Source organism: Apium graveolens, chromosome 11 (assembly GCF_009905375.1).
Source record: "Apium graveolens cultivar Ventura chromosome 11, ASM990537v1, whole genome shotgun sequence".
Taxonomy (NCBI): Eukaryota; Viridiplantae; Streptophyta; class Magnoliopsida; order Apiales; family Apiaceae; genus Apium; species Apium graveolens.
The window spans coordinates 10,263,141-10,278,273 of NC_133657.1; the positions used below are offsets into that span (position 1 = coordinate 10,263,141).

The window sequence follows — 15,133 nt, forward strand, 5'->3', positions numbered from 1 at the left end:
AAGAAAATGACTGGGTAGCAGATGGTCTGGATGAGGATGAGGATATCAGTTATGTAAATCTAGCCCTAATTTCCAAGTCTGATGAAACAGAGACAAGTTCTTCAAGTAATCAGGTAATCACCACTAACCTTGCACATTTATCTAAAGTTGAGTTTAATGATGCCATAAATGACATGTCTACAGAATTATATCATTTGCGTGTTACACTTAAGTCTCTTACTAAAGAAAATGCTAAAATCAAAGAAAACAATTTGTTTTTAAGTGAGAGGAATAATGTGCTAGAGTCTCAGTTCATTGAATTTGAAAAATTAAGAATTGAGTGTAAAATTGCTAAGGATGAATTAACTGAGTCCTTGAAGAAAGAAGAGATCTTGAAGAAGCAGCTTGAATGAGAACAGGAGGTGATTAAGGCATGGAAAATATCTAGAGATGGTTGAAGGATTGCTAACAGATGTAGACTCGACGGATGATGAGGGTCATCCGTTGGATAACAAAAAGGGTTATCCGTCGAGTGATATAAATCCTCATCCGTCGACTGTGAGCAAGCCTGTGAGTAAAGCCAAACTTGTCAAATTAAATGAGAAATATGGATCAGTTTCCAAGAATTTTGTTCCAGGAGAATCCAGTCAAGTAAAGAAGGAGAAAAAGGCTAATGTTGGTCATATGACTGTCCAGCAATTGAGTGACAGACTTGAAAAGATTGAGGTTAAAATAGAGGCTAAAAGGAAAATAATAGAAATGGTAAAGTAGGAATTAACAAGCATAACAACTACACACCTGATAAATATGCTCCAAGAAAAATCTGTGTCAAGTGTGGTAGTGTAAATTATTTGTCTGTTAATTGCAAAACTGTCATGCCTACTTCTATATCTGTGCCACCTCATTTTTCCAACATGAATGACATGCCTTGTATGCCTATGAATGCTATGTCTACACAGAATATGAATGCTCAGTTTGCTAATATGCCATTTGCACCTAATCCGTATTATGCTGCATTTAGTATGCCACAAATGCTATTTAGCATGCCTTACTGGAATAACATGTTTACTAATAGCATGACATTCTATGTTAATAAAAATATGCATGATAATTTTGTTGTAATGAATGGTTTCAAAGGTTCAACTCAAATGACTAAGGATGAATCTGATATCCCCAAGTCAAATGAGATAAAGCCTAAGAAACAGAATAAGAAAGCTAACAAGGCAGGACCCAAGGAAACTTGGGTACCAAAATCAACTTGATTTGATTTTGATGTGTGCAGGGAAACAGAAAGAATCTATGGTACTTGGGTAGTGGTTGTTCAAGACACATGACTGGTGATTCTACCCTGCTCACAGAGTTCAAGGAGAGAGCTGGCCCAAGTACTACTTTTGGAGATGACAGCAAGGGTTATACTGTGGGATATGGCTTGATTTCAAAAGACAATATCATCATTGAGGAGGTTGCCTTAGTGGATGGTCTCAAGCATAATTTGTTGAGTATCAGCCAGCTTTGTAATAAAGGCAATTCAGTAACCTTCAGCTCAGAAGCCTGTGTTGTGATAAACAAAAGAAGCAACAAAGTGGTTCTCACTGGTGTGAGAAAAGGAAATGTGTACCTAACCGACTTCAACTCATCAAATGCAGAATATGTTACTTGTCTTCTCAGCAAAGCAAGTCAGGATGAAAGTTGGTTATGGCACAAGAAGCTATCACATCTAAACTTCAAGACCATGAATGAACTTGTAAAGAAAGAACTGGTTAGAGGCATTCCTCAAGTGGAGTTTTCTAAGGATGGACTGTGTGATGCTTGCCAGAAGGGAAAGCAAATTAAAGTATCATTCCAAAAGAAGCTTGATTCAACAATTAAAGAACCTTTGCAACTGCTACACATGGATTTGTTTGGACCAGTCAATGTGTTGTCCATCTTAAGGAAAAGATTTTGCCTAGTAATTGTAGATGATTTCTCAAAGTTCTCTTGGACAAATATCCTAAAGTCTAAAGATGAGGCTAGTGAAATCATCATCAATCACATAAGGCAAGTCAATAATCATCCTGATTTCAAAGTTAGAAGAATCAGGAGTGACAATGGAACTGAGTTCAAGAATTCTGTCATGAGAGCATTTTGTGAAGAAAATGGGATTTTGCATGAGTTTTCAGCAGCAAGAACTCCACAACAAAATGGAGTAGTAGAAAGGAAGAATAGATCACTTATTGAAGCTGCAAGGACAATGCTTGAAGAGTCTAAGTTACCAACATATTTTTGGGCTGAAGCTGTAAATACTGCATGCTACACTCAGAATATTTCTCTAGTTAATTAAGCAAAATGCATGACTCCCTATCAATTGTTCAAGAACAAGAAGCCAATTCTAAATTTTATTCATGTCTTTGGCTGTAAATATAATATATTTAGAAATCAAACTGATCAGAATGGGAAGTTTGATGCTAAAGCAGATGAAGGAATTTTTGTTGGATATATTGTTGGTAAAGCATATAGAGTCTACAATCTAAGAACCAACATTGTTGTGGAATCAATACATGTTGTGTTTGATGATAAAAAGATTGAAGGACTGCAAGATGGAGATTACCATGAGAGCCTCAAATTTGACAATGTGGAGATGGTTAGTGATGACAGTGATGATGAAAGTGATCAAGATACGGTATCAAAGGATAATGCAGAAAAATCCACTACCAATGAAGCACAAAATTCAACATCTGTCGAGTTACAAAATGCTTCATCCGTCGGGAGACAATCTGCTTTATCCGTCGGGAGACAACCAGCCTCATCTGTCGGTACTCAAAATTCACCATCTGTCGGGTCATCAAAAGAAGCTGGGAGTCAGAATAGATCACTTATAGAAAGCTCCCCTTTCTCAAATCAAAGATCCATTAACTCAGGGGGAGTTTCCAATAATCAAAACTCAATCACACATCAAGACAACAATGAGGCCTCTTCATCTAGAGCTAATCTACCTCAACAAAGGAAATGGACAAAAGATCACCCCTTTGAGCTCATCATTGGTGATATATCTTCTAGAGTTCAAACTAGAAGAGCAACTCAAGAAGAATGTCTATACAACAGCTTTCTTTCTAAGGAAGAACCAAAGAAGGTAGAAGAAACTTTTTTGGATCCTGATTGGATTTTAGCTATGCAGGAGGAGCTAAACCAATTTGAGAGGAATAAGGTATGGAAGCTGGTGCCCAAGCCTAAAGGAAAGAATCCAATAGACACCAAATGGGTATTCAGAAATAAGATGGATGAAAATGGCATAGTAGTCAGGAACAAAGCTAGATTGGTTGCTAAGGGCTATTGTCAATAAGAAGGAATAGATTTTGATGAAACATTTGCTCCTGTTGTAAGACTTGAAGCCATCAGAATCTTCTTAGCCTGTGCAGCCCATGCCAATTTCAAAGTCTATCAAATGGATGTCAAAAGTGCCTTTCTGAATGAAGATTTGGAGGAGGAAGTCTATGTCAGTCAGCCTCCTAGTTTTGAAGATCCAAATTTTCCAGAATATGTTTACTATCTTTTGAAAGCACTTTATGGACTGAAGCAAACACCTAGAGCCTGGTATGACACTTTGTCAAAGTTTTTTTTAGAGAATCACTTCACCAAAGGTACTGTAGATAAAACTCTTTTCTTTAGAAATGTTAATGGCTCTAGTATAGTTGTTCAAATTTATGTAGATGACATTATTTTTGGCTCTACAGATGAAAAACTTTGCAAAAAATTTGCCAGATTGATGAAAGTAAGTATGAAATGAGTATGATGGGAGAACTAACTTACTTTCTTGGTCTACTAGTTAAGCAAGTTAGTGATGGAATATTCATTAGTCAAACTAAATACATTTATGATCTTTTAAAGAAGTTTGATCTAATGGATTGCACATTTGCAAAAACTCCCATGGCCACTGCAACTAAGCTTGAATTAAATACTACTGAAAAGTCTGTGGATATTTCAAGTTATAGGGGCATGGTTGGCTCACTTCTGTACTTAACAGCTAGTAGGCCATATATAATGTTTGCTACATGTTTGTGTGGTAGATTTCAGGCTAATCCTAGAGAACCTCACTTAGTAGCTATTAAGAGAATTTTCAGATATCTCAAGGGAACACCAAAACTTGGCATTTGGTACCCTAGAGATTCTGGTTTTGATATAACTGGTTATTCAGATGTAGATTATACAGGTTGTAGAATAGATAGAAAAAGTACAACAGGAATCTGTCAATTTCTGGGAAATAAGCTTGTGTCCTGGTTCAGTAAAAAGCAAAATCCAGTTTCTACCTCAGCAACTGAAGCTGAATATATTGTTGCTGGCCGTTGCTGTGCACAGTTTTTGTGGATGAAAAACCAATTGTTGGACTATGGTCTGCAAGTTGAAATAATTCCTATTTTCTGTGATAACACAAGTGCAATTGCCATCATTGAAAATCCAGTGCAACATTCAAGAACAAAGCACATAGACATCAAGTACCACTTCATAAGGGAACATGTAATGAATGGTACTATAGAACTACACTTTGTTCCAAGTGAAAAGCAGCTTGCAGATATATTTACCAAGCCACTGGATGAATCCACCTTTTCATGGTTGGTACGTGAGTTAGGTATGCTAAATTTCTCTTGAATCCTTATAGATTGTTTGCAAGTTGTAATGTAGCCAGAAATTTAATTGATTTTTCATTCAAAGATGAAATTGTGGCTAAGTCAAAATTTACATCTCGACGGATGATCACTATCCATCGAGTTTGATCATCCTTCGGTATACATTTTATTAATAAAATCAATTATTTTTCTGAAATATTTTATGACTCGATGAATAACTGATTTATTCTCATCCGTCGAATTGTCTGAATCTTAGCCGTTAATTCCCTGAACTTTATTCATCGAGTATACTTACAGTTTATAAGTATAACATGACGGATAATTAAAGGAATTTTTACAGTTTATTTTTAAACGGCTATTTTGGGCAATTCTTATTGGTTACTTTATTTTACTTTATTATTTTTGACAGTTATTTTTGAGATAGTATAAAAGCTTAACTCATTTCCATTACTTTCTTTTATCATTCTCAAATCATCTGCTCTAAATTCTCTCTTTCTCAAAAGCAATTATCATCTCTATCTCTGCAATTTCCACTCTCTAATAATGGCACCAGTAGTCAAGATCATGTCACAAACTGGATTCATCTATGAGAAGAACAACTTCACGACTCTAGTGAACAAGGGGATTCAACAGTCTGGTGACTACCACAAAATGCTGGATTTTGTGAAGAACTGTAAAATCAACTATGCCATGCAAGAATCACCCACCATCTTCTGTGAGGTTGTTGAGGAAATGTGGTCAACTGTTGTGTACAACTCAACTGATAAGACCATCACACTCACTATTAAAGGTAAAGAATTATGTATTAACAGTGATGTTATTAAAGCATGTTTCAAAATTCCTGATAATACTGTAACTTTACCACACACGGACACTGACATTGTTAATATGTTTAACTCCATGAACTATGCACTCTCTACTTCTAAGTTAAATGAAATTAGGAGGTTGGGTCTTAGGAAAGAATGGAGTTATCTATGTGATGTAGTTACTAAGGTATTCTCTGGTAAAATCAGTAATTTTGATTCTGTCAATATCTCCATGCTTAACATGTTTTACATGCTAGTTACTGATAAGTACTTTAACTTTAGTGATCTTGTTCTGTTTGAGTTGGGATTTAAGTTAGGAGAGTTAAATAAGAGGGGTAAAAATGTTTACTATGCTAGATTTTTCATGATGTTAGCTAACCACCTCTCTGAGGGAATTGTGCTTGAGAACCCAACCAACAAACTAGATTGTTGGGTTCAAGAGAGAAGAATTATTGCAGATTTGAACACGGAAAACCATCACAAAGAGGTGCCACTCTTCTATTTTCCTGTAATGGAAGCACCTCAGGTAAGTGAGGAAAGTTCATCTGTCTCTACTATTCCAACCTCACAAATTTCTTTGCAATCTAGTGTAGTTATGGAAACTGTGTCAATGACCCAACAGTTGCGTACCCAAGCTACCAAATCCAAAATTTCTAAATCCAAGTCAAAGAAAGCCCCTTCTGGTATCTCTCAAAAGATGCCAGTTGCAAAATCAACCAAATCTAAAGAGGGGAGTGTGAAGGTGGGTAAGGTAGGTGAGGGACAGGGTGAACATCAAAGAAACCCTAAGGATAAGGTTGGAGAGGTGAGTGTTTCCCAGCCTAGCCACACTGCAGTTTTCCAACAGACTGCAGTGCTTAATAAGGAAATTAGCTCATTGTTAGTTGCATCCTCCCAAAAGGATGTGACTATTGAACAAAACTCTCAGCCAAGAGCACAGGCTAAAAGGGTAAGGGACACAAGCTCACCCCAATCCTATAGAAGAAAGAAGAAACCAAAAACCCTTGGGGATGCACAGGGTTCACACACTGTGCAAACTGGTGCTAAAGACACAGTCACTGTACCTTTTCAAAGTCAATTTGATGTGGCTCCAATAAATTTGGAGTCACAGCCAAAATCTTTAGTTATAGAAGCACCCCAAACACCAAATTCTCCCACAAACTCTCTGGATGTGGATATGATCAACACATCAATTCGTGATTCCCCTTCTTTAACTCTGTTGGGGAAGCCAAAATCTAGTGCAAGTGAGCATCATCTTTTGGATGATTTGTTGGCTCACTTGCCAATTCCTTCAGGAACTGTTGAGACATCTATGCCAAAATTTTCATCAATCAGCACAGAGTCCACAATAGTTTCCACTCCTAACTCATTTATTCCTACTCTCTCGATGGATATTGTTCATCCGTCGAATAGTGATTGTATCCTGACGGATAAGCTTAACAGCAGTTATCCATCGGATAGTCAAACTGTTAGCCCGATGGATATCCCTTATCCGTCGAGTATCTCTGCACAGCTTCAAATTTCATCAATTATTTCAAGTGCAGAAAACTTAGTGGTAGTACAATCACTCCTAGGATTGAGGGAAGAGAGTGTTATGAGTGAGAGTCTGGGTTGCTCCCAGGAAAAAGGAGAGGAAAAGAGTGAAAATATGCAATTCAGTTCTTCAGGATTGGCAAAAGAGAGTGTGTGGAGTCCCACCTTAGATGGTGAAGGTGAGGGTGTGAGGGTGGGGAGCCAAGGTGAGACCTTGATGCAACAAAAGAGAGATTATGAGAGAAATGCAGGTACAGGAGCTATAAGGGTGGATGTCATTGCAAGTGAGTTAATGAATGTCCAGGATGCAGACAGGGAGGGACTATCTCAACAACCTCAAGCTGTTATAGATTCTACCTCCCTTGATGCTGAGACATTTACTCACCCTGTTCCAGCATATCAACTTCTAGCTGAACAGCGCAATGACAATGCAGAAAGGATGCTCAACTTGGTGCACACCACACAGTCAATGCTAAGAGCTAAGGATGCCATCACAGCTTTGCCCTCTACAGCTGGTGATGTTGATTATGAGACTGGTGCTTCAGAAGAATTCTTTGGAGGTGAAGGTGGAGATAGTGAAGAAGAGCCATTGGACATAGGGGGAGAAGTAGGCTCCAGTTCAAGATCAGGCATGCCATCTTGGGCATTTATAAAGCACTGTGATGAACACTACTTCAAGACAACCCTGATTCAACTAATAAATCAGACAAATTCTGCTCTTCAAACCACCACAAATGCCAACACCAAAAAGCTCATTCAAGCACATCTTGCTTCTCTGCAACTGCAACAAATCCAAGGTTTTCAACATGCTCGAGATGTCAACACTATTAAAGGTGATATTGATGAGATGAAAAAGACCATTTCTGATAAGATGAACTCTAAACTTCCAGAAGCTACAATGCTTGACATCAAGAGACAGCTCAGGAAAAATTCTGATCTTGCCACAAAGATAGATGCCTTAGATACAAGAATGACAGCAATGGAAGCATCTCTTACAGCAATTCATCTTCACCAAACTCAACAGACAGACTTGCTTCAGAAACTGGTGGCTGCACAGACCTCCTCTACTTAACTTGCTGATAACAAAAAGGGGGGAAAAGAGAATTCTAGGAGTGAGGGGGAGCAAAAAGTGCTCAACATTGAAGTTAGCAAAGTAATTGTGCCTTCAATTACTTTCACCAAGCCACCAGCCAAAGATAACATTAATCTGATAAATGAAGCAGCAGCCAATTTAAGAGCAGCTGAAAAGGAGCAGTTGAAGCCAATCAACTGGGAGAAGATTGATGAGGATATTCAGAAGAAGTTTGGGCTAGAAAAGAAGCCAGAAAAGTCAGCCATTCATCACTCTTAAGTTAGGCAAATCTCTGTGAATGAAATGAGCATGAACTATCTGGAAAGATGACAGCCATCCTGCATCAAATCTCCAAAGGCTGAAGTACTTTCGAAGCTAAGGGTGAATTATCCAAGAACCTCTCTAAAGAACCCTTTAGACTCAGTGTATGAGACACCAAAGCCTGATGAGAAGAAACTGTTGTCAAGATCCACTGCCTTCTACAAGGATCCAACTGATTCAGCTTTAAAAAGGAGAATTGCTCAATTTTTCAGGAATGGTAAAAAGATTTGTGTGGTGGCTGGACATCCTCAATTTGCTGAAGCAAAGAGAGAAGAAAAGGCAAGATTGAAGCAAGAAAAGAAGCAAGCTGCTCTAGATGCTAAAAAGGCTAAACAAAAGAAAGAGCAAGCTGCTATCTTGGCCAAGCTATAAGTTATGAAACCAACACAACAAATTCCTACTCAGCCATTTGGAATCACTGAATCTCAAGATCCAAAGAAGCAAGTTGAACCACAACAGAAGAAATCTCAAAGATACAAGGAATTGGCCAAAAGAACCAAAAGGAAATTGAACTTTGTTGGTAAGGAATTGGAGGATCAGTTTCCTAAGGAATCCATTCCAACTACAACTCAAGCATCAAAACCCTTAGTGGTATTTGAAGAAATTAAGGTGGTGGACCCTTACAGGAACATTCATGGTGAACCTATTGTGCCTAAGAATGAACCAATAGACTGGAAAAGTCTACCAATTCCTGACTTCAATTTGCCAATCCTTAACAAGCCAAAAAGAACAAAGTCAAGAGCAGTCAAGAAAGTGAAGCTGTCATCTCTCAAATCCAAATCTCTAGCCAAAGCTCAATCCAAAATCAACAAGGGAAATTACTTGTACTTATGTGACAACAAGGATTTCTCTGACCTAAACCTCTATCTAGATGAACTGGAAGAAGTTAGAGGGATTGATGCCTACAGGAATCTACCTGAAAGGTTAGTTTTCAAGTACAAGGGAGGAAAGGAGATTCAATGGCCACTTCACAGGATCCTTCAAGAAAGCCAATATGTGCTGATAAAGGTTTATTCATCATTCAAGAAGAACTTTGGATTCAATGTAACTGCAAGAAGACTGGTTCTAAAGAAGATTGAAGAACTGAGGAGTATTAGAGCTAAAGATGCACTCCCAAAGACTCTAACTATTTCTTACACAGGAAGAAGAGTGTATCTAAGGCCCTACAGGCTGATGGAGTTCATGGATGACAAAGGGGGTAGAAGATTTTTCAGATTAGAAGACCAATTGAGCATCTCTAGCAATGAGACTCTTTTGGGGATGCAAGAAAAGCTAAATCTCTCAGAATCTGATGAACTGGAATTCCACAGACAGCTCCAAAATCAGATAAAAGAAAACAACAGAAAGCTTGGAAAGAGATCCAGACCTTCAAGGAACTAGATAAATCTGCTCAGGCTAGAGGAGCATCTTGAAAAAGATTGTGAGCTAATATTTGTACATTTTGTTATTTGAAGCACTTTACAGTTTTATCTACTTACTTTTAAAGTTGTATTTTTAGGGTGTTTTGTTATCATCAAGTTTCTCTTAATTTATGACTACAATTCCAGTAGACATAAATTGGGGGAGATTGTTGTGAATATGTTGTGTACTTGATGATTTTATTAACAAAACACCTTAGTAGATTTTACTTAGTGAAAATGTAGCACTCGATGGATAAGGAATATAGTCCCGACGGATGACTTAATGTAGTCCCGACGGATGATGATCAATTATCCATCGAGTGAGTAGCTTATGTAATAATGAGTCTGTAGCACATTTCTGTATACACCTTGTTTAGTTTCTGTAGTAGCACTCAAGTCATATTGACTTTAATTAGATATGCAGAATAGGTTGATTAATTGTACATAGATGATGTCTTGTAATTATGCATAAATGAAATGAAGTCAAGTGCCAGATAGCTACCCGACGGATAAACAACAATGCCACTCGACGGATGATCAACAAGGCAACCCGACGGATGATCATGTACCCGACGGATAATCAATTCAAACATCAGTTGACAGTGACAACACAGTCACATGCGTCAGGTGTATGCAAAAGGGATGTGGAAGCCTATTCAACTGGGTTTTAGAGAACAAAGAAGCATTACCATTTCCATGCTATTATGAAGATATTCAAAGATGCTGGAATAGAGTAATGAAGCAGAATATTATTAGACTTGATAGGTTTTATTTTATTATCTTGTCTTATTACTTTGTAATCTTGGTCATATATAAACCAAGAAATAGCAAATAGAACAACAAGAACACTAAGCAAGAAAATCTGTGAGAAACATTTGTAAGCTGTATTTTTAGCATTTCTCTGCAAACTTAGTTGTTCATATTTGTAAGTAGTTGTGAGCAAAGCTTGCTACATAGAGTTCTCTTGATATAATATATATCTCTGATGGATACATTCAAATCCACCAGAAAGTTTTTAAAGACTTGTGTTTTTAATTACTTGTGTTTTGATTCATTCCAAGTTATTATTCCGCACTTTGCAAATCAATTCATACAAATGTATATATTTTAAGTTAGAACACTTTTAAACCAAGAAAAAGGTTCAAGAATTCCATTCAACCCCTTTTCTGTAATTCTTGTTGCATTGTTAGGGGCTAACACAGGTATTGTGATTTTTTCTAGCGGTATGATGAAGATAATTTTGTGAAAACCTCCAAATCTGGTGATCATTCAGTTCTAGAAGCACAAAGTGAAACTTTTTAAATATGAAGGTAGCCATGTTGGAAGCTAGAATTGGAGAAATTGAAGTTGTCAAGAAAATGGAGGTAGGAGAAGTGAAAGTCCAGTGAAAATGAAGAACTAACACATTGAAAAGCTTGAGTTTTAGTTGGCATTGATGAAAATTTTCATTTTTTGGATCCTACGTGGATTTGTAATTAGTCTAACCAAAGAAGTTTATAATAAGATGTTTAATTGAAATTTTGAGTTTATACTTATGAATGGAATTTTGTTGCAACCTTCTTATGCCTATATACACCAAATTGAATCAAAACTAAGAATGAAAGAATTGAAATAGAAATGAACATGAAAGTGCCATTTGCATTACTTGTCCAAAACAGATCATTCATATATTCAAAATGTGTTCCTCACGCCTTAAGTGCAGCACTTAGATTACACAAAAATAATTGCAAGCAGTCCAAAAGTTGTGTGCAAACAAGACTAAAAACTTAAATTAGATGTCATTCACTCTGTCAACACCTATTTTAACAGTAGTACCAGGATTTGATGTTATAAGCTCAGCACCATAGTCATATAACCTCATGTATTGCTAAGCAATCTCTCCCTCTACCTCAAACAATGCCTTTTTCTTGGCTTTCCAACATAAGTTTTTGCTAGTTACTAGACCATGCATCTCATGCACATGTTGCTGAATTTCCCTAAGTTTTCGCTTTGAATTTCCTCTAACCTTATTGTCAATTATTCAGACTAACCAGTCCGCTCTCACCAGTTTATGCTTATACACAAGTATGTAGCTATGATTTTTATTGTAAGATTTAACTTGAAATGCACAAGTTTCATCAACTTTACTTGCAAACAAAGATCATGGATAATTTTTTCTGCACTTTGCTTGTAACCTTTGCAAGTCATTCCTTTTAAACCAGATTTCCCTCTTCTATTCAACCATGTAATCAAGTACTGCATTCCTTAAAGTCTTGACATCTGTAAACATCAATTCAAATTCAAAATATATATTCTTCAAATGGGTTTTGGGTTCTGGCATTAAATGAAGGGTACACTTTCTTACAAATCTGGACCTTTTTCTTTTTGACAACTGATTCAGCCTCATTGTCACTAGAGTCACTACTTTCTTCCCCCCAAACTTGTACAAGTCAGACTCATACTGACTCTCTCATCCTTTGCTATCTTCTGTCATTACTTCCTTCTACTTATCTTTTACATTTGCTTGATTTGTAAGAATGCTTAAAGGCATTGTTAGATCATTAACAATACTTTGAGTAGGATTGATTCTATGAGCATACATTTTCTTCTTTCTCTGCATTACCTCATCTCATTCATCTTCACAGTCACTAAGATTCACATTATAATCCTCATCTTCACTATCTTCCTCTGCATCACTCTCTTCACTCCCACCATCACTCCCACTTTCTTCAATCCCCTCATCTTATTTACTCTCCTCTACTTCCTTATTATCACAGACATGTTCAACATAAACATCTACTCTACCAGACTTAAGAACATAAGCTTTCAATTCTTTTATACTAGTATCATTTTATAGCAGTTTGCAGTTAACATCATTAAACAAAGAACCCGTTTTGTGCCAGTAAATACCAAACCCTTTAAAACCAAGATCAATTCGAACATACTTTTGAAACATGAAAATAGATAACTCATCCAACTTTTGATTAAACACATACTCAACATTACCTCCTTTGTACTACTCGAGACCACTCTTCTGAATGAATTCTCCTCCATGATGAATATATAGTGTAACTTCAGTCTCCGTATCGGTGAATGTAAAGATTAATGAATGTTAGTTTGAACGATAGTTGTAAATAGAATATACTCAATATATTTCACTACTTATAAAACCTAATTATCTTTGATAGAACCCCAACCCCCTTTGTAAATTGAAAGTAATTAAAATATCGATCAAGTAGAGGAGATATGTACGTATTAAAAGTCATGTGCAGGGCATGCGATTTATTTTTTAACTTTAATTTCAGTTTAATTTCATGTTTCTTTTAATTTCCGCATAAATGAGCTGGTGACATGTTAGAAGTGAATGGCACATCAGCTCGATAGGTCAGAATCTACTTAACGGAAGGACTCAATTTAAACAATTAGAGACGTTAGAATCTGGTTTGCGAAATTTTTTGTTCAGCGACCTATGGAATAAAATGAAATAGTTCAGGTACTTATTAATTTATTTTTTGCAATATATATCTTCAATTGGCAGTTAGTAGTCCATTAAACATTTAGCTATAATTGTTTACCACAAGTGATTACCAGGTTCTGCACATATTAGAATTCTGGAAAACTCAAAGGGACAAAGAAAAACAAATTGACGCATATATGCACTTTTTAACCCCGGAATCAATTTTTGATTTCGGAGTTTGATTGATTCATACCAACGTGTTATTTGATTGGAACCTGAAAGGTACCTGGCAGCAAATAAAATGGTGCCAAGAGTCTGAAAAATCCATTTCAACAAACAAAGGTCAAACATATCCACAACCAGTACTATTTAATTTCCATTGAATTTATAGTTTATCATTTGTGCACGTTCACTCCTTTATATCGTTTCTATTTTAATTGTTTCTGTTGGAATGCATCTGCCGTTTTTAACTTCTTTAGCACCTCCTGTCCCCCACCATGATTCATTCGAAACTCCTTGACACCAAGCCCTTACTATAGGTTCTATATATTCGTTTCTACAAAAGCTTGTGATCCTTCCAGCTCCACAATCAAAAATACTAAGCCATTTGTTTTCTGAAAGCTTGTGATCCTTCCAGCTTCGCAATCAAAGCCATTTGTTTTCTGAAAGCTTGTGATCCTTTTAGCTCCGCAGTCAAAAATACTAAGCCACTGATTTTCTAAACTTATTTTTACCTAAACCAAAACTTCTTGTCAGATTTGAGTAGTCAGCCTGATGGATACATTTTTTGCTTCCAAAGAAACTATATGCGACGATCAAGATTCTGAAGAGAGTGGATGGACTTCTTATTTTGATGATTTTTTCTCTAACCAAAAACAGGAGCAGTATTCGGGTGATTCGAATGATAATAACATTTTGGTTTCGGATGCAGCTTCTTTTGTGGTTGATCATGTAAAATTTCATCAAACAGGTCAGCAAATCCCATCTACGTCTATCATGCCAAAGTTCTCTAAGAAACTTGACCTGAAGAGACCATCAACAAACGAAAAGTTCTTGCACGATGGTTCTCTGGATGACACGGCTAGTTCTCCTGTCAATAGCCCCAGGATCGTGCAGGTAATTAGGCTAGTACGTTATTTTACAGGAACCATAAGATTAAGACCCGTCTCAGGCTTAAGTCCCCCCAGCTAAAAATCAGCAAATTTTAATTTCAACAGCGAAAAATCTTGAAAAATCAGTGATAATATTATTAAAGTATGTCAGCTCTAGGTATACTGGAGTTCTAATTCTGCCATTAAATGTGTGTCTGTGTTGTATAACATGATCTTGAGCTCTTGCCTCCTCTAGAGGAGGTCAAGGCTTCAACACTTGGGTTTGCGTGAGTTTACTTTAGCAGAAAAAAAAAAGGTTTTCGGAATGTTAAGTATGTCAAACTTATAACAAATTATGTTAAAAAAATCATAACTGTTACACCCATGGAAGTGTTGTGTGCTCCCTATCTCCTGTGGGCCTTTGGCCTGAATTCAAGTCCTATAATATATTCTAATTACACATTTTTTATTTAGGAAGAGGAAGCTATCCCTGATCTTCCTCTAGACCAGGGATCGGATGAAAGAACCTGTGAAATTGTTATGGAAGGAGAGAAAAATGATTGTACAAACATGAGGAAGCGTGGACTGTCCTTGTTCTCCATGCCGAAGATACTTAACGTTTTTTGTTAGTGTGGATAATTCGGTTACATACGTACGTGGTTGATGAAACAGACTGTTTTAGTAGTTGTCTGATTGTGCATACCCTGCTGACTTGTAAATTATGTGTCCTACATATTTTGTATACCAGTTTAGCTACATGTCTGTTGTGATATCATACCACGTTTCTTCATCTCTCCTGGCTTAGATGGTGTATTATTCAGCTTGTATAAATTTCAGTTTTTTTGTGACAACGTCTTTGATTATCAGTAGTACGTAAAAAGGCTGATTATCTTT

At 36.8% G+C, this 15,133-nt stretch overlaps 1 protein-coding gene across 1 annotated transcript; it reads left to right on the top strand.

Annotated features, from left to right (window-relative positions):
• Positions 1-13,639: 13,639 nt before the first annotated feature.
• On the top strand, positions 13,640-15,113 carry LOC141696723 (vascular-related unknown protein 4-like). The gene is made up of 2 exons (XM_074500846.1): positions 13,640-14,264; positions 14,714-15,113. Exons 1-2 carry the CDS (start codon positions 13,923-13,925, stop codon positions 14,867-14,869), a joined length of 498 nt encoding a protein of 165 aa, XP_074356947.1. The 5' UTR covers positions 13,640-13,922; the 3' UTR covers positions 14,870-15,113.
• The last annotated feature ends 20 nt before the right edge of the window (positions 15,114-15,133 follow it).